The sequence below is a fragment of the Jaculus jaculus genome, chromosome 10 (assembly GCF_020740685.1).
Source record: "Jaculus jaculus isolate mJacJac1 chromosome 10, mJacJac1.mat.Y.cur, whole genome shotgun sequence".
Taxonomy (NCBI): domain Eukaryota; kingdom Metazoa; phylum Chordata; class Mammalia; order Rodentia; family Dipodidae; genus Jaculus; species Jaculus jaculus.
In genome coordinates this window covers 71,982,267-72,003,251 of record NC_059111.1, presented here as the reverse complement: position 1 = coordinate 72,003,251, position 20,985 = coordinate 71,982,267, and the positions used below count along the sequence as shown (strand labels likewise).

At 36.3% G+C, this 20,985-nt stretch overlaps 1 protein-coding gene across 4 annotated transcripts in view; it reads left to right on the top strand.

Moving 5' to 3' along the window:
• The window catches only part of Thsd7a (thrombospondin type 1 domain containing 7A), a 399,007-nt gene that overhangs the window by 238,128 nt on the left and 139,894 nt on the right, over positions 1-20,985 (top strand). For all 4 annotated transcript variants that reach the window (XM_004671591.3, XR_006639374.1, XR_006639373.1 and 1 more), the window contains exons 5-6: positions 1,518-1,673; positions 3,127-3,339. In XM_004671591.3, the coding sequence (XP_004671648.2) occupies positions 1,518-1,673; positions 3,127-3,339 (369 nt within the window). The remainder of the gene's footprint in view (positions 1-1,517; positions 1,674-3,126; positions 3,340-20,985) is intronic.

Below are 20,985 nucleotides of genomic sequence, written 5' to 3'. Positions count from 1 at the left end.
CTATCTCTAGGGGAAAAAAAACAAAAACAAAAACTGAGTGACAGTGAACCAGACACTTTATAGACTAGGATAAACTCACACAAGTGCTGAAGGAAAAAAAAAAAAATTGTCTTCTGAGCTTCTTATATTTGGCTCCTAAATTATCAAGTACTAATATTCATTCTTCTTCCAACTGATTATATTCAATGAAACCAGGATTCAAAATGTATGTTTTATAGGATTATGATAAACCCAGAGTATTTTCTTGTAATAATTATAATATATTGAATAAATGTATCTGTTTAACCTACAAAAAATCTCAACTTAAATTGCTCCAACAAAAATTCTTTTTTTTTTTTTTTTTTTTTTTTTTTTCGAGGTATGGTCTTACTCCAGCCCAGGCTGACCTGGAATTCACTATGGAGTCTCAGGGTGGCCTTGAACTCACGGCAATCCTCCTACCTCTGCCTCCCGAGTGCTGGGATTAAAGGCGTGGGCCACCTCGCCTGGCTTAACAAAAATTCTTTATAAATGAAGGCGAAAGAAAAATATTTGTTGATATAGGCAAACTAGGAGAATTTGTTGCCAGGAAATCTACCATAAAGAGTTGATAAGAAAAGTTCTTTACCTTGACAAAAAATGGTAGCACAAAAGAAAAAATCTTGAAATGACAGGAAAGAAGAAAGACTAGACAAACAAAAGCATAGAAATAATGACATTTTTCTTTTTTTGAGTTTCCCAAATTGTGCTTAAAAGTAGAAACAAGATTATAGAATTAATGCCTTATATGAATCTAAAATTATGATAGGTATAATTTTTCAGGCAATTATTCATAAGGAAAGTTTAAGGCAGAGAGCCATAAGATTTATATACTTAGATCATAAAATAACACCACCAAGAGAATAGTAAGTAAATAAAATATATAATGTTTGCATATGTCTAAGACCAAGTAAAATTCATTCACAGATGCAAGATTTGATTGATTTGAGTCACACATGCAGGTAATATATTATGCAAAATTTATGGAAATCACTGGGTGAATCATGAAGCTGGAAGTTGAGGGGAACCTAATCAGAGTTCCTCCTTATATTCATGTGGCACCTCTCAAACGTGAGATACAAAATAGACAAGTATTTAATTCACCAGGAACTACTCAGTGGATATTTTTCAAGATCCATGGCCTCATCTACCAAGTTCAGTCCTTCATAGCAGATGTATAGAATATTAATGTTCACCTGCAATATTAGTTTAGTGATGGAACGTCACATTTCCCTTACTAATTTTATAGCTACTCAGTGTCAATTCAGGTAACTACACAAGTTGCAATCCAGTTTTCTTAGACTATACAATAGTTTTTCTTCTTCCCTGCCCTCGCCCTCGATTCTCTGTTCACTCTCAGAATGTAGCTGTGAAGCATTGGAATAATGTCTTGGGAGCACATCTTCAAACATTTTCCTTCTATGTGAATCCCCAAACAATCACATTATTGACCATAACATCTACTTATAGCTTACTTCTTATATTATTTCTCCAAATAGCCTCTAAACCAGTGGACTCAAAATTATGCAGTGGCCCTGTTCCTAACACCACCCAGCTGTGCCACATCCCTTGTCCAGTTGAATGTGAAGTTTCACCTTGGTCGGCCTGGGGACCTTGTACTTATGAAAACTGTAATGACCAACAAGGCAAAAAAGGTAGGCGATAATAACATCAGCAAAATCAAATTTAAAATTATTTTTACAATGATGTTATGTGTTTCTTGTGATTATTCATTTGTGATATTTTCCAGAAGAGCAGAGTATTGATTTGGAAGGATGAATAAACATACTGTGGTTATAGTCCCAGAGGATTAGAATGAAAGAATGTAGGTAAGATAGTTGGTAATTTAGTTAACATGATAGAGAACACAGAGCCTGTTTAGTGCAGTGACTAATCTAGGCTTTTGTGTCATACCACCCTTTACTGTTTAGATAAATTCATGTAATGGCAGTGGTTATCTACAAAGGCATGTAATGGTAGCTGCCACCCAGAGTGCCTCTGAAGAATCAGTGAGGTATGTAGTAAATAATTCAACACCTGACACATAACTAATGCCAATGATAACAGCTGTTATTACTTTGAAAATAAAAATGTACTACATTTATATGAAAATAATATGGCTAGAAAGTTAGAACAAATGCAGTGGCTTATTCCTGGTGTACGTTATTGACTAGTTTTCACATGATGTCATAATTGCAAGTAGTATCCTGTTTGGGATCAAAAAGAAGCCTTGTAACAGCTTTCCCGTGTTCTCAGTGACAAACAGACCTATTCATTGTGTTTTACATTGTCAGCAAAGAGATATTTAGGTGCTTCTGGCTATTCGAGCCTGGAGTATAACTTTGAATGCCCTGAATTCAGATTGCTTCAAACTTCAGTTCAGGCTTAAAGAAACCACTTCTTTGGAATCATACAACTACTCAGAGACTGGTTTTCCAAATTTGGTTATGTAACAGTGCCAAAAACTTTAAAATAAATAGCACTTTCTGATCATGTATATTACTGAATAGCTTTAGGTTGCCATTGTTTCTTTGAGTTTTCTGTAATTATAAGCTTTTAAAATTACCATTATTAAAGCCATACCTCTATTTTCCCTTTTCCCTGCCCTGCTTTATCAGAGATATTCCAAATATATGACATTTCTTGTCTTGTTTAGTTAGTAAGCTGAATCCAAGAATTATTATTTTCATTCTGGTATTTCTTCATCAGTTCATTAAATAAATAACTGGTGGCCTCATTAAAGCTCTAATTTTGGAATGTACATACACATACATATATACATAGGTATATATACACTAGTAACATGTATACATATGTGTGTATTTACACACTTGTTACATTTATATAAATATATATGTGAGTAGTTACATATATACATTTATGCATGTGTGTAATTACACACTTGTTTTATATATATATATATATATATATATATATATATATATATATATATATATATAATATGTGTGTATTATGCACTAGCTATTAAAAACACATGATTTCTATTGCTTCCCCACGTCTAGCTCTCATTCTGGTATTTCAGTCATTTGTCTAAAATATTCAACCTCTGATGTTTATTATAAGTGCTTTCTTTCCTCAATGTTTCAGGTTTTAAACTGAGGAAGCGGCGCATTATCAATGAGCCCACTGGAAGCTCTGGGGGGACTGGAAACTGCCCTCACTTATTAGAAGCCATTCCCTGTGAAGAGCCATCTTGCTATGAGTGGAAGGCAGTGAGGCTGGGAGACTGTGAACCAGATAATGGAAAGGCCTGTGGGTCAGGCACTCAAGTTCAAGAGGTTGTGTGCATCAACAGTGATGGTGAGAGAGATGCTTTATCACATTTTAATGAAATACTCAATCTTGGGGTTGTGTTTTTATCTTGTTTAAAAATCTTGTCTCTTCTCTGGTTCTGTTTACAAAAACTCAGATCAATCTTTTTCTTTTTTTCTCCTTTGTTCTCCATCTCTCTCCCTTTCTCTTTCTCTGGAAATGCACATTCCATTAACTATCTCAGAATTATTTTACTCAGTTTAGGATTTTATGAATAATATTTTAATGAGTGTATAGTCATTGTACATGGGATTAGGTTTCATAAGGACATTTACATGCACGTATGCAATGTACTTTGAGTATATTCTATCTATAACCTGTACTCTACCCTTCATCCTCTCCTCTCCTGTTATAGTTCTTAATTTTCCTAGACAATATTTCTTTAACTTGTAGGTCATATATACATAAGTGGTTTATGGATCTATACAAAAAAAATCGATGATTGACAAATCACAGCATGCACATGTTGTTGGTCATTCTGAAACTGAGTTAATTTGCTTAATATGCTTATCTTCACTTGTGTCCATTTTCATTGAATTATATATTGTTCTTTATGACTAAAAAGTACACTACATAAATATAACATTTTATTTAACCATATCACGGCTAACAGAATATTTTTAAATTTGAAAGTAAAGTGATGATGTGGAGTGAGGGCAAGAGTGTTTTAAATACCAAATTTCAATATTTCAAGGAAAGGTAATTCTTTTCTAAATGATTAATTCATTTGTTTGCCACAAGAATAATATATAAATAAACAATTGTTTTAGGATTGATTGGCGTGGCTCTAGTGGTCTTCTGTCTCTGAGCTGTGTCATAATATTATAATTTAATTTCCAGACCTCCTAGCCAGTAACAGCCCAGCAATGTCTAACCACCCTTCCCTAGTCTCCATGGGCTCCCTTCTAGAAATTTCATTTGAGTCAGTGGAGGTGCTTGTTCACAAGGTTCTTTTTCTAAACCACAGTGATTTCCTTAAACTCTGACAATTAATGTTTGTTTGGTAATATATTCTGTTTTGATGTAATCTCTGGCAGAAGACTTTTGCATTCTTCCTAAGAGTGTTGCTACTGTTTTGGAGAGAGCCCCCACACTCAGCAATTCCAGAGTCACATTTTAGACACTCAAGGGATTCCCCCTGACACAGCTTAAACACTCTGGACAGATCATCTCTCAGGGTCTTTCTAGCTCTTGAATCCTGTGCCTTTGCATATGACAGAGTGTGAGCACTGGACCCCAGGACCCCATGGTTTGACGGTTGATACTGTTTGCAGTGTGTGCGGAAGCATCCATGGTACACCCTCTGGGATGCTGGAACATCTGGCAGCCATCATAATTCTCTTCATCCTATTTTCCTCCAGTAAGCTGAATTGTTCCTCCTGTGGCTCAGCCACTTTCAAGTAGTATGGGAAGACCTCCGGGGCGAGAGACTGACAGACACTGAGATTATTGGGAAAGTAGCCTTTTAACTTTGAAGCATCCAGTATCATCTTTGTCCAGGGTCAACAGTAGCCATGCAGGAGGGCCTCAGGTGTAATCTGAGCAAGTAGCTGATGTGAAACAAAGAGGAGAGTATTTCTGCCCTAGATCTCTTGCGATGGATTTCATGGATTCTGCTTTGTTCTATAAAAGTATAATTAGTTGGGCTGGAGAGATGGCTTAGCAGTTAAGCGCTTGCCTATGAAGCCTAAGGACCCCCCTTGGAGGCTCAGTTCCCCAGGTCCCACGTTAGCCAGATGCACAAGGGGGCCCACGCCTCTGGAGTACATTTGCAGCGGCTGGAAGCCCTGGCGCGCCCATTCTCTCTCCCTCTATCTGTCTTTCTCTGTGTCTGTCACTCTTAAATAAATAAATAAATAAATAAATAAATAAATAAATAAATAAATAAAGTATAATTAGCTATGATACATCCACTCTTTAGCCTTGCTCCGTTCTACTATGAAGAGAAAGAAATCAAGAAACTGGCATTGTGAGATTGGCATACTGACAAAAAAAGAAACAACATCTTTTTTTCTTTTGTATATGCCTGAGACTTCAAACTTCAAATCCTAATTTAAGTACTCTACATTCTAAGTTATTGAAAATCAATAAGGTTGATGTTTCATTTTCAAACTGATACTGCTTCTTTTATTCTTTCCTCAACTTAAATTTTTCTTGTTGTCCTTTGAAAGACACAGAGAGGCATTAGAGTACCAGTATTTCAAGATATACATCTGAGTAAAACAAAAACTGAAAATAACAGCTAATTGTTCATGAAACTCCTGCCACTATGATATTAAACAAAACAGTATATCTAGCTCAATGCAATGATCATGGATTTTATGCAAATTGAAAATAGACAATGACAGCCAGTTATTTGAAAAATCAGCAATTTTAAGTTTGTCACCTAATAGTATTTAGTAAGACAAATGATCTCCTCCTCTTTGAGTTTTCATGAAACACTAAAAAATAAGCCAAGATATGGTGGATATGCCTAGTTGCATTGCAAAGTAATGTTTGCTATAACCAACAAACTGGTCATCCATGATTCGCTGACAGAATGTAAGCAAGAAGAGAAATATCCATACATTATCCTTTTGTTATTATTGTCCTTTCTTAGGACATCTCATCCATCATTGCAATTGCCTCCTGCACACTTACACAACACTAATTGGTTAAAATGCAACTTAATACTTAAACTGGCTCAGCTACAGCATTGTATGTTATCTAGAAAATTCTTTTATGTATAAACCCTAAAGCCAGTCAGCTTGGTATTTGACTGAACCAGGGCTGTGCTGATAACACAAAACCCAAAGGCCACTGAATATTTCTCCAGTATTTTCATGTGGTCACCTAGTAAGTGTTTAGCAGCTGCACCAAATGTTGTTTTATAATTAAATTGGGCCCAGGGAATTAAAGTTGATTAGTAGTTAAGACTCTACCCCCAGGCCTGGGCTGCAGCTATAGATTTTGTTTTATAATTAAGTTAAAGTTCGACTAGGGACATGAAGAATTAGAGTCTGCAAACCTAACAAGTAATAAAAAGACATTTTTGTCCCACATTCCTCATAAATTTCACAATTTTGTTAATGACATGAAAGCTGTTTACAGACTCTATTTTCTTTGTTCTGAAATATTCTTCATCTAGGCTTCCAGAGATCATTAGCATTTGTTGTTGTTACTCATTTGTCCAATTGTTTTGTAAGAAACAGAGTTGGAGTCGGTTATGAGAGTGGCCATGGGAAATTTTATGGAGATTCTCTAGCCAACAGGGAAGTAACAGAATTGCTCATTAAAGAGAGCTTGAGACAATCAGATTTTTTGAAAAGAGATGAACGTCTTATACATAATATAAAGATCATCAGTACAACCACAGATCTCTAATACTAATGAAGGGACTATTTCCAGGGAATGGAAGATAGAGTCCTAGAAGTTCTTATGCTTTTGAGAACATCCAAAGTCTGCCTTATTTCAATTTTTGTAACATTTGTCTGTGTTATTTAAAGATGTAAATTTGGTAAGCTAAGAGTGTTTTGTTTTCCAGAATGGCTGGTTAGAAGCAGAACAAAGTCTGCTAAGCAGTACATGGGGATGAGTGGCCGCCCCCTGTAAACTCAGCACTCAGGAAGTGGAGACAGGACTGAGAGTTGAGGCCAGCCTGAGCTATATAGGAAAGCCCAAGCCATTCTAGACTATGAATCCCTAACTCCAAACAAAGAAAGTAAGCTCAAGATGAGGGTAAAGGCATTCATTGTTTGAGGTGTTGCTTGAGACTACCAACAAATAAACCTAAAATTGTTTCCATATGTTTCCCTTCTGTTAAAAAATAATGAATTATGCCATCTGTGTTTCCTTTCCATTGTGACACCATTCCATGTGAATGTTAAAGTCTCTTTTTTTCTGTATAACTTTCTAAAATGATAAGCCTCAGCAGCTCTGATACTTGTATTTTGTGCTCATTCTCATTTCACTCTTGGTAGTAAACATTACATCATTAGTGACACTGGCAGGAAATATTCACTCTCATACTTGATTGACATTTTTAAGATGCCAAAAATAATATTGGAACAACAGTATACTTCCTCATTGCCCAGCAATTGTGGGCACAGTGGTGAGAGTAATGGGGGTTGCAGTTAGGAATGTGAGTGTTGCCTGGATCACTGTTAATGGGATACCTCTATTGCCTGAAGACTCTCAGCCCAACAGTTTCTGGCTGGAGTTTTACAATGTAGAAAAAAGCCTACGTCATGATTTGTATGTGACATGTCCTCCAGAGAACTAAAATCTACTTCATAACACAAACTACACAGCCATTATGTGGAAAAGCTAATCGTTTTAATACAGGGACCCATCCTATAAATGAATTGTTTCTCCATAAATTTAAGCAATAAATCAACTGAGAAGTTTCCTTCCTGTAGAATGCTATGCCATTTAATGTGTTTAGAATATAATTAGGTTTGGTGTTATGCTTAAGTCTAAGGTCTCTTTCTTACAATTAGGATCATCTAAAACTGTTGGCTGGAGTTTGTTTCCTATAATTAGATTGAGATTCTTTATTTAATTTGTTGTCAAAAGGAGACTCATTGTAGCTTTTTAGAGAATTTAACGCAACAGGTTATTCTTCAGTGTTGCTTTGTAATAATCTCAATTTTATATTGGATTTTTAAAATCTAAGCCAGACATCCTAAGCTGTCTGTTATCTGTGTGTTGTCCTAAGCTGTCTGTTGTCTGTAGTGTATGTGTTGCAATGTATTTTAATATATTGTTAACAAAAAGGTATTTTCCTTTAAAAAAAAAAAACATGTCTGAGCCAATTGTTTTTGAATAGCAACCAAATGATTCTCTTATTGCTTCTCAGGCCACATGCCTTTGAGCTCCTTGTGGGTAGCAAACCACCTCACAAGTTAAAATACAATAGCAGGGCTTCTCCTGATGCAGGAAAAGCTCCTTGCCAGGTGGGCTTTGGCTAGATGGCTCAGGATGGACTCCTGCATTTATGTGGCCACTAGAGTTGGCAATGTTGATAACCTGGGATCACAGGCACAGTTTCACACAGACAATCACCAACTTCTTTACAGGGTGGCTTCAGAGCATTGGTACAAGAGGTCAAAGCAGACTGAAAGTCCTCTTAATACATATGGTATCTCTGACATACTCTGTGAGTCAAAGAAATTAAACTCTACATTTTCATGGGAGACTCAGCCCAAAAATATGGAAACAACTGAATTTACTCCTGTCTACTCTCTTGTCACAATTATTTTCACACCTCTTTTATGCAAAACATAATCTCAGGCTGGTGAGATGGCTGAGCACTTAAGGTGCTTGCTTGTGAAGTCTAAGGTTATAGGTTCGATTCCCCAATACCCATGTAATCCAGATGTACATGGTGGCGCATGTGTCTGGAGTTTGTTTGCAGAGACAAGAGGCCCTGTGTGCTCTCTCTCTCTCTTTCTCTATCTCATCTCTAATAAATAAATTAAAAAATTAAAATAAAATAAAAACACAATATACACAAGGCAACAAAAATCTCATGCACATATATCACTAGACTTTTCATGCATCATATTTTTTTCTCATGATCTATAAATGTTTTAGGCATGGGTATGGCAACTCAGGTGTAGCATGTGGGTATAACTACATTTATACCAGAGACCTTTGAACTGAAAGTAAAACATATCTTTACTAACACAAATACACACAACACTCAGTTATGTGACAGGGACTAGAAAATAACAACAGCCTCATCCATTCAAACAGGAAGAACAGGAAGATTTGGCAGTTTCTAATTCATCTGGGTCCTGAAGACCACTCTTTTTACTTCATTCTCAGGAGCTGAGAAAACATCTTGACATGGTTCTACTTTTGCTTTCTGGGAATATGTTCCTAGGCTTGCTGTTTTCCACAACTCTTTCCCTTATAGTTCAGCTCTTAGATTTCCCTCTGATTTGTCTTTCTTTGGCTTCTACTTGTAGCTGGAAGCTTTCTGTCTGTCTTCTGGATAAGTCCTAGAAGCCAACCTATTCATTTTGAATTGTCTCAAAATTTTTGCATCCAAATCGGCATAATTTTTATCTATATATTTCTTGGACATCTCATTAGAAATTATTCTGCATTGTTTGTGGATCAAGACTAATTTGATTTGGCGTCCTGTGTGTGGTTTTATGGAACATGAATCTGAGTATCTCAGAAGCCTTGGTATTAGCCAAGAGAATATTTAGGTAGGACTTAGAACTCTTTGTGCTATTATAAAGGGATTGTTAGCTAGGTCCTGCATTTAATTTTTACCTTAGACTGTAAATTCTTTTACTCATGAACTCTTTCTCTAGAAGAATTAATAAAAAAGGTTTTATTTCATGTTTCAGCTCAATAAAATGACTCCTAAATTCCAATTATATACTGAATTATTCCTTTTCCAGCTCCTCTCTGTGTATTTAATATCCTCAGGGAGAAAATAATTAAATTGGCACTTGACATTTATTTCTGAATATCACCTTATCTAGATCCACATGTTTATTAGATATATATTTACCACACAGGTTTCCACAAGCAACAATTCAGACAATTTTTCTATCACTATAAGACTTTATGACTTTGTAGCAATTTCTTCACCAAAAGTTCAGCCTTTACCCACTGAAATCTCAAAGTCATTGTTACTTGTTTAAAATGATTATTGTATTTTTTCTCTCTCAAATAAATTAAAATAATTGAAAAATTTCAAAAACAGGGCTGGAGATGTGGCTTAGCAGTTAAGGTACTTGCCTATGAAACCTAAGGACCCAGGCTTGATACTCTAGAACCCAAGTAAGCCAGATGGACATGGTGGTGTATGTGTCTGGAGTTCATTTGCAGTAGCTCGAAGCCATGATATGCCCATTCTTTCTCTGTCCTGAGTCAATTTCTCCAGTTTTTCCACTAAGGTCTCTGTCCCTATAATTTACTCAGTCCTGCTGATAGAGTAACACCTGCAGAGGAACGTGAAGGAGATGTGACTGTCAGCCCCATTGGGAAAGTCGACAGGGACACAGGTGAGAACAACATAGCAGAAAATGCTGTGACTATCAGAGAAATTGCCAAGTGCTCAGTGCAGTTGGAGTCAAGTTGGTTAGAAGGAGAGGATTATGGGATGAGTTGAGAAAGAGAATACAGAGGCAGTGGACATTCCTATGCATTTATGATAAGATGGGAATCTTCCAGAGGTCTTGGGCACACATGTGAATTTACCTTCTCAAAGAATTATATTTTTGTTGTTGTTGAAATTGAACTTCAATAGAGCAGAGAAGGATCGAGCTGGATATAGCATTAATTCAGACAAGAGAAGATAGAGTGTCTAAGATAAGGATTCCAACATTCCAGACAGGATGCTAAGTTAAAGGATTGCTGCAATTAAAAGTTAGTGAAGATATTGCTTTCACAGGGACAGGTTTTCTTTGTTCTGGCTTCAGAACTCTCTTGCTATAAATCCTCCCCTGATTTCACAATTCAGACAATTTATAATCATTTGCTAGCTTCCATTGCCATCTTGGTGAGTACAAAGCCATTCTGGAACCTCGGAATGTTCTCTCCACTGTCATCCATTTAACCCATTTTTTGTGTCCCTCCTTTTATTACCCACTGTTCATTTTGTAAATCTCAAAATTTAGTTAGAGTTTATTGTTCCTTGATAATACTATGAGTCACTATTGGGTAGGACCATTGACTTATTTATTTTTGAATACCTAGTTCTTGGTACTGTCTACCCATAATCAAATGTTGATACTTCTCTAATCCATCACTATTTTTTAAAATTTCTTTTTATCCTCAAATCACAGTTTTCCAAGAGATGATTCTCAGTTTCTCTTCACATAACTTTTTTTATTTTTTTCACTGTAGATTCCAACTTTGCCTAACAGATGTCAGGTAAACCATGACATCAAATTGCACATCCCATCATCATCCTAAGATGCCTTTAAATTCCATTACCTTCAAGTTCCAGTGCACAGTCTTTGCATAAGGAGCAAAAATACTGTGTTTTAATAAAGAGCAAAAATAAGATACCATAAAAATCTGAAACCTGAAGTACTTCTTTGGAAAAATTTTATCCTTAGACATTGTTTAGCATATGTGTATGTTTCATATATGTGCCTATATGCATATGTGCCCATATGTATGTGGGCACACATGTGTATGTGGAAGCTAAAGTTTGACATTATGGGTCTCCCTCAGTCATTTCCTATTTACTGAAACAGGGTCTCTCACTGAACCCAGATCTCATCAATTCAGCTAGACTGCCTAGGATCTGCCTGTTTTTGCCATCTCAGCACTTGGCTTATAACCATATGCCACCAAATCTGGCTTTTTCACATGGGTGCTAAATTCAAACTCAGGTCTTAGTGCTGCATGGCAAGCACTTTCACTGCTGAGCCACGGCCCCAGGTCGATTTTTGAGATCCAATTTTGTGGAGTCTAATCAACCAGTAAAGTGCTGATTCTAGTTTCAGATGGAAGCTTTACTAGTCTGCTTTCTGTTACTGTACAAGATATCTGGAAAAAAAAAATCAATTTATGAAGAGTAAAAGTAAAACAGGTACCATAGGGACAAAGCTATGCACAAGGTGCTAAGGAATGAAGTGGGTAGAGAAACCTCTCTACCTGATGTAGGATTATAGGAGGTTTTAAAAACGAGGTGAAATGTGTTAACCCAAGGAAAAAACACAAGTTCTTAGGCAGGTGATCATATTTTAGGCTTAAAGCACAGTGGAATGAAAAAAACTTGAGATTTTGTGAGCTGCAAATATTTAGATGTATTGTATTTTCTGTTCAGAAAGAGGGAGGTGAGATTATTTGGAAGATGCCAGATTATAAAAGAATATGTATGCCACAAAAAGGGCATTTTACAATCTATTGAAGCTAAAAGAGGTAGAGAGATTGGGTAACCAGCCATTGTCCGGACAGAAGAAAGTTGAGTCAAATGCTCTTGCTCTTCCTATGGACAGACTAAACCACAGACTCTTTATACGGAAAAGTTAATCTAGCAAAAATCCCAAGACTTTTACTATTGTTGTGCCAAGACCCCTGACCAGGAGTCATGTCCTCCGGTCAGAACCTCCACAGAAGCCGAGACACTCGAATGTAAAAGCAACAGGTTTCTTTATTGCAAGCCTAGGCCTGGGCTCCGTCCACACAGTCCGGCACAGCAGTAGTGAGGGAGAGAGCCCCGACCCTCAGAGGAAAGGGGTTATAAAGGAAAGGTTACATCATATTATGACCTTTAAAATGATTGATTCTAAGAGGGCGCATGCAGGAATTTCAGAGAGGGTGTGCGTGGGAACTCCAGCCTACTTATCTTAGGGAGTAACTTGTTTGCAGGACCTATTGCAAGAGCTGTTTGTAGAACTTATCTTTTGCAAGAGGTCAGAGCCTCTGTGACCAGGCATCTCTGGGATGACTTTGAAGTGGAGGCTTCCCAGGAATCAAGGGGTGGGGGGGTCTATAGCTAAGCAAGCATGGATACAGAAGCAAAAATAGCACATTAGTCAGCTAGTTCCTCATCTGAGTCAAAATGGCTGTCTGATTTTAAATGGCAGCACCACTGTCCAGCCACTAAGCGAGGTCACAGAAGCCAGATGCAGCACATTACTTCTCCTTGGTCTCTCACTATCCAGAAACTTCTTATTGATCAGTGATATTCATGATCTCTTGCTCTCACATCCAGCTTAGGAAGCGGGTTGTATGTGCTCGGTCTTCAGTCCGCACGTCGTAGGAAAATGTTCTATGAGTTGCCATATACTCGTGCAAAGAAAAAATGTGTCAAATGTGTGACTCAGCAAGTAAAACAAGAGTGATATATTGCACAATTTTACTTATTTCTCAGAAACTGTGTAATACAGAATAGTATAGATAAGAATTCCTTTCATGGTTGTTGGGAAAATTTACTTTAGGACTCTACATATCTATACATATCTGATAGTTACTTGAGTACAAAAATTTGATTTATCATTTGATATTTTAAGAAAAGTTATAGAGGCTAGACAGATGGCTTAGCAGATAAGACACTTGTCTGCAAAGCCAAAGGACCCAGTTTCAATTACCCAGGACCCACATAAGCCAGATGCACAAGGAGGTGCATGCATCTGGAGTTCGTTTGAGTGATTGGAGGCCCTGTTGCACCTATTCTCTTTCTCTCTCTCTCTCTCTCTCTCTCTCTCTCTCTCTCTCTTCCTCCCTACCTACTTCAATATCTTTTTCTCAAATAAATAAATAACATGTTTTTCTTTTTTAATTTTTTTTTTTATTTGAGAGCGGCAGACACAGAGAGAAAGACAGATAGAGGGAGAGAGAGAGAATGGGCGCACCAGGGCTTCCAGCCTCTGCAAACGAACTCCAGATGCATGCGCCCCCTTGTGCATCTGGCTAACGCGGGACCTGGGGAACCGAGCCTTGAACCGGGGTCCTTAGGCTTCACAGGCAAGCGCTTAACCACTAAGCCATCTCTCCAGCCCAAATAACATATTTTTAAAAATAAAAGTTATAATTTGATGGTAACATATATGTCAGAAATATATAAAAATATTATAATTGTACTAATTATGACATTTGCATATAGTAAGTTGCTTAGCATTCCAATATACTTATTTGAAATATTAATCCTTAGCAGAGTGAGTTTCAAATACCATTTAGGTGAATTATGATCCATTGATTGTAGTTAGTAGAAAATGGAAAACCGAAGTCACATCTGAATCATAAGAGAACTTCTCTTTTGTTTCCAGTGTAATATCCTTTTGCTCTAATTTGGTAAAAGCATTTTAAAATGGATGTGTTGATGACTTGAGATGTAGCTTTGTTCATAGGAAGATAAGTATCAGATGTGAAAAACATGCTAATGTGTATGAAGAATGTAAATTTTCTGTCCTCAGAAATGCAAATGTTTATCTCTTGCTAAAATTAAGAAAGGCAATACAGGTTCCCTACTGTTTCTTTTAAAAAGTATTCCTGTAATCACTGTCAAATTCAAGAAAAAGAACAAAGGACACCTCTTTTTTTCTTCACTTTTTATATTCTTTTTTTTTTTTTTACCAAATTGTATTTCAGGCTGATTTGCATTATCCACAGTCTTGAATATTTTTGATTTCTTTCCATTTTTTACCCTTTCTTATAGAAAACAAGAGCAATAATTGTTTTTTATTTTGTTTTTAAGTAGAGTGATTCCGATTACAATGTGCATGGCACATAAAAGGAGTTCTAGAACTAACCGAAGTGTCCTAGGGAGAGCAGACAGCATAGAGCTGTCTATGGACTGGACAACCATCTTCAATGACAGCAAACATATTCAAAACCAAATCACCCCTCTGCCTACTTTGAATTTTCATCTGTCTTTTAAAGTTGCACCATCCAAAAAAACAAAAACCAAGAATGATTATTCAACTGAGGAGGATGAGTTTCAACTTCAGGTTCACTGAAGCATTCAAAACTGTTATTCCAAATGAATGAAGTTTATGCTTCTTCTACAAACAGGGAAAATCTTAAACCTGCTCAGCTGCAGCAGTTAAAGTACTGTTGTACTAAAAGCTGACAACACAGTAGAAGCCCAGGAACACAGTCCCATTCTTGGAGTCATGCAGCAAGATTATAGAACATTTAAAAAGTGAGATGTACTCTTGTACTTCCCAATATGCTGAATCCCAGCTCTTCATTGCGAACAATATTCTGAGCACCACCACCGAACCAGGATCCAAATGGCATATGCTTATAGATAATATAAGAGCAGTGCTAGAAATAGATACAAACTAATGAGTCAACATAACTATTTGTGCATCTATATAGTAAGCAATAATAAAGAGTACATATGCAGGATAGGATGAAGTGTAAAGAATTATAATCTTTAGACTAGTGTTTAGCAATACAATGTCTATTATATGGTAATCTATACTGTCGTTGGTAATCTACTCTAAGAAGTAAAAATAAAATTGATCCGAGCCCCTTTTTATGTGTGTGTGTTGGGGGCGGGGGTTGCTGATGGTGAGGGAACCTATGACCTTGGCTACATGAAACTAACACTCAGCCACTCAGCCAAACTATTGACTCTGGATTCCAATAAAAAAAAAAAAAAGTCTAGCATATATATTAAAAGAGTAACTTCCCCAAATGTGGATTCTTAAAGAAAAAAAGATGTCTGCAGTGCTGTAGTGTATACTAAAAGAATAACAATGAAAGTGTCCCCAAAAGAAGAATTCAAGAGCAATAGACACAAACTAGTATATGTAGAAATTCTTTTGTTTCACTAATTATTATACAGTGTAGGCTACACAGAATGTTCTGGCTTATTAATCTTTGTATTAAATCCTGTCTGATTTTCTACTCTAGTCATGATCAGTCCACATTTCCATAGTTTGACCATGTAGTTTAATAGTTAACAAAATTATCATTTATTTTTCTATTCATGGATTTCAAAAGTTAACTGTTTATTTTCCCAAGTCACAAATTCACCTTTTTTATTTTTTATTTTTTGTAATTGTTAACATAGACTGAGAAGTCTTAAATGAATTTATGGTAAAATAACATCTTTGTAACATACAAACTCTCCATCCTCCAGCTTAGTATATTCATCCCTCAAATGCTTATTTTCTGTTTTTCTTAAAAAATATAATTTTTATAAAATTAACAAGGAAAGGGCTGATATTCTAGGACATTTGCAGTTACTTGCATTTTTTTGTATGGCATAACTGTTTTAATAGGCTTACTTCAAATTTATCAGACATATCTTTTAAAAAAATCAAAATATATCTAGTCTGGAGAAACTACCTTTAAGAGAAAATGAATTTAACTCAAGAATACATTATTAGAACTGTACTTCCAATCTGTTTTATGCTATTAAATTTTCTGAGGTCACCATTCCTGTGTACATACATTTAAATAGTGCTTTCTAAATGAATTAGAAGTCTTTATCTTCTTTAACTTGTTGACAAACTCTTGAGAATGCTGAGAAATCTCTAGATAACCACTATATTTTCTCCTGGGAACAAACTTCAGAGCTTCTTCCCAGCTTCCGGTGTTTTTCAGACACAGCAAGATTCGGATTATTTGTCTAAGGTGAGATTTTTGTTACCAATGGACCACTGTAAATATTTATCTTTAAAAATCTCCGTACTATGCTATATGAGCAGCCTTGAGGTGATCTGATTGGTAGTTTCTTTATTTTCCCTCTGAACCCATCCATATTTTACATTTTTTTTTTGTTCTGACTTGTCATTTACACTAATATAAAGACCATCATTCTCTAATTGTCAACACCAAACCTTGTTGAAGATCATCAAATGTTGGGGCAAAAATACAAGAAAAAAATAAAAAGAACAAAGCCTATGGTTAAATGAACAAAATATTTAAAAGCATCATATTCATACTATATATTTCCTATAAATATGAAAGTGTATGAGAATAGTTGTGTAAGTCAATGCAATGAAACATTTTACCCATTAATATCTTAAGCTAGTACTGATTTCTACTATTTCCTTATTAGAACAAAATATGTCCTACTTCAGCTGGGCATATGTCCAGTGGCCTGCAGGGAAAGATGAACTTTTACAGAAAAATAGGGGAAGCAGGTTGTAACTCTTGGCTTTCCAAGAAGGAATTCTGCCTATGGATTACTGGAGGGTGAGCATGTGATGAGCACATTCCCTCTGGAGAGTGGCTCTGCTTCCTTGCTGCTGTCCTTCAAGTGAGTTTTGCATTCAGCACCATGAAGATCCTAATTGTCAGACTAATTCTATTTTCCTAGCTATTTAGAACACGTGTCTGGATTTGTGACTTGAAATTTTTAGAAATATTAAAATGTAATATCAGAAATGTGGCTCAATCCTGTGTCAGAAAGGGTATACATTTTATAATATAAAAGTCAAATGTAATATTTTTCCATAGGAAACATTCTAGATTAAAATCAATTGTCTTTACACTGAATTTTATTCATCTGAATCATGTATATTGAAAAACTATTCCAGCACATTAAAAATTATGGAAATATTTTACATTGCATTATGGAATACCTAATTTAAATTGGGGAAATAAATTTGCCACTTTTTAACTATCAAGATATGTTTTAACTCTCATAAATATTAACACCTAGGGTGGATTTTAAATATAATCTCCCTTTGTTTTGACTACTAAAAATCTGAGAATTAAAAGTTGTGGGGCTGGAGAAATTGCTCAGTGGATAAAGGTGCTTGCTTGCAAAGCCAGGCAACCCAGGTTCAATTCCACAATACCCACATAAAGCCATATGAACAGTGATACATGCATCTGGAGTTCATTTGCAGTGGTGAGAAGCCCTGTCACAATAATAGTCATACATTCATTTATCCTCTCTCTGTGCATAAAAATAAATAATAATATTTTTTAAAGTAATGAGGTACCTGTAACCAATGTACAGGATTTCATACAAACAAATGTTTATTCCAACCTAAGTTCTCTATTGTCCCTACTTATTTCTGCAAATATTATATTTTTTTATTTAACTGCTTTACAGTTTTAAAGTTCTAGACTAGCTTTGTGGGAAATTAAATATATTTAAATTTCTCTATAGGTAATTATTAGAACATTTTAATGCACAATTTCCAAACTAGAATAAAGAAAAATCAAGCTGGGTGTGATGGCACACACCTTTAATCCCAGCACTTGGTAGGCAAAGGTAGGAGGAGGATGCCATGAGTTCAAGACCACCCTGATATTGCATAGAGAATTCCATGTCAGTATGGGCTAGAGTGAGACCCTACCTTTAAAAAACAAAAGAAAGAAAAATCTAAGACCTCAGTAAGTTAGTAAAAGGCACGAGAGTTAAAATAAAACAAGTAAAAATTTAAAAATAAATTTATCTTTAGTCTCTCTTTTAACTGCTATTAGATAATAGAGGTGTCTCAAGCCTGTTCTAGAAGTATATAACCTGAGTTAATTAGTGGGCTGAATTCCCATTCACAGACATCAACTTATCAATTTTGAAGTCAGTCATCAAGAGGCAGCAAATGGCTTACAGAATGGCAATCTCTCTCCCTTCTTCCTCCACGGAGACATGTGAAAAGCAAGTCGTACAATGGGAACGAACGCTTGTATGAAAATTGATTTATGTGTGCTCTTAGTGAGTAACCTCAGTGCCCACAGAAACACCACACTGGCCATGTAGCAATTTTACAAACATTCATGTTTACATACAAAATTTTGAGAATGTAAGACTACATAAATATGAGAAAGTACAAAGACATGCACATTTCTTGTACTTGACAGAATGGGACAACTTGGGTTGAAGGACTCTTCATTATCTGTCTTTATATGTGTTTGTAGATATGTGCATGAATGCTTTCAGAATTTGGAAATGTCTAAATATATAGTGTGTTTATGTGTTCTTCAAGCCAGGTTGGTTGGCTTTGTTTTGAAAATTCTCCAGCAAAAGTACAGAATTTTACAATGATTAAATTTTTGAAGAGCAATATTTTTCAGTTGCCATTTGTAAATAGCACAGTCAGCATTCTGACTTCCTATAAGATCTTTCAGTGAATCTGTGAACTGGTAGTCTACATATTGATTCCCTCTTGTTTCCATGACTAAAATTGATTTGCCCCCTCACTGAGACCTTTGCATGTCATCAAAAGTACTTTTTCTCTTATGCCATTTGATTGGATTATCTAACAGAAGAAGGTTGCTGTGGTGAGCACAATCAATGTGCTTGTGTTCACTGACTTTACAAAGCTGACAGCGACTACCTTTGTGAATGACAGTTGCAGTGCTTCTGGATATAGGCAGATTATGTCAAGAATTGAAGTTTTTTTTAAATAATAATAACCCCCTTTATCAACTTAAAATAACACTCACTAGATCTGATTCCAAAAATGTCATGCATTCACATGTAAATATAATGTCCATCAACAAACGTTTCTAAGCATTTTTTGGCAGAATACTGTAGCATATGTAAAGACATTTATGTAATTTTTAAAGTATTTTAAAAAACTAAAGGGCAGGGCTGGAGAGATGGCTTAGTGGTTAAGCGCTTGCCTATAAAGCCTAAGGACCCTGGTTCCAGGCTCGATTCTCCAGGACCCACATTAGCCAGATGCACAGGGGGGTGCACACGTCTGGAGTTCATCTGCAGTCGCTGGAGGCCCTGGTGCACCCATTCTCTCTCTCACTCTCTCTATCTGCCTCTTTCTTTCTCTGTCACTCTCAAATAAATAAATAAAAATGAACAACAACAAAAAAAAAAAAAAAAACTAAAGGGCAATGGGCTAAACAGATGGCTTAGTGGCAAAGGCACTTGCCTGCTAAGCCTAAGAACCCAGGTTTGAGTCCCCAAAACTCAGGTGAGCCAGGTGTACGATGTGGTGCATGCATCTGGAGTACACTTGCAGTAGCTGAAGGCCCTGGTGTACCCATTCTCTCTCTCTCTCTCTCTCCCTCTCTTTCTCTCTGTCTTTCTCTCTCTCTCTCTCTCTCAAATAAGTAATTTTTTAATTAAAGGATAAAAATATATAGACTCTACGCAGAAAAGATAGCTGAAAACAAAATGCATAATTTTAAATGATTCATACTTTCAATAGTAAAAGACTATTATGTGCCAAGCTTTCTAGACTATGTTCAGCTATTATAAATATCATATTGCTTCTTTAAAACACCTCTCTATAGAATTTATATACTCCACCTTACAAAGAACTAGTTTCATAACCCAGTTGGAGTACTGGCCTGGAATTATAGAAACTGATGTGAATTTGTTTGCCCAAGATTGGGTTAGATGCTTCTAGGGCAGGACCTAAAAGAAGGAAACATGATCCTTGATTTTGTTTAAACCAAGCACAGACCTGCTGCTGCTGCTGCAGCGGCTGCTGTTTCTGCAGCTGTATCATTTGCTATCAGGTACTCATCAGTGTTTTTATTGCAATCCATTACTTTTAACACTTTGTTTTCAAAGGTAGCCAGCATATTTTATTCATGCACACTTTGTTCTGGTTCAGGAATACAACCGGGTCATTGGAGAAGTAGCATAGCTGAAAAAGCAAAGCATAGCTGAAGGTGAGTGAGCATCTCAACATCCCTTATCAATTTTGGTCATCTGTGTTGTTGAGGGCAAAGGTAAACTAACGCAGAGGAAGCCTGGTCACATTGTTCCAAGCAAGCAGATTTGATGGTTGTAAGATTTAACTTCAGGGCAAGACACAAGACAGAAACTTAGCAGAAAAAGCATCTCACAGTAACATTCCCAGAAAGGCCATATTTAAGGTCAATAAGACTTATTTCCGGCTGGAGAGATGGCTTAGCCGTTAAGCGCTTGCCTGTGAAGCCTAAGGACCCCGGTTCGAGGCTCGGTTCCCCAGGTCCCACGTTAGCCAGATGCACAAGGGGGCGCACGCGTCTGGAGTTCGTTTGCAGAGGCTGGAAGCCCTGCCGCGCCCATTCTCTCTCTCCCTCTATCTGTCTTTCTCTCTGTGTCTGTCGCTCTCAAATAAATAAATAAAATTTTTTTTAAAAAAAGACCCATTTCCACAGTTCCTTCTCATAGTTCATTCCCACAATTTCATGAGATTGGTTTGCAAATTTTGTGGCTGGGAAATATATATATATGTATGTATCAAAATTTATTTTCTTTTTTTTTTCTTTTTATTTATTTATTTGAGAGTGACAGACACAGAGAGAAAGACAGAT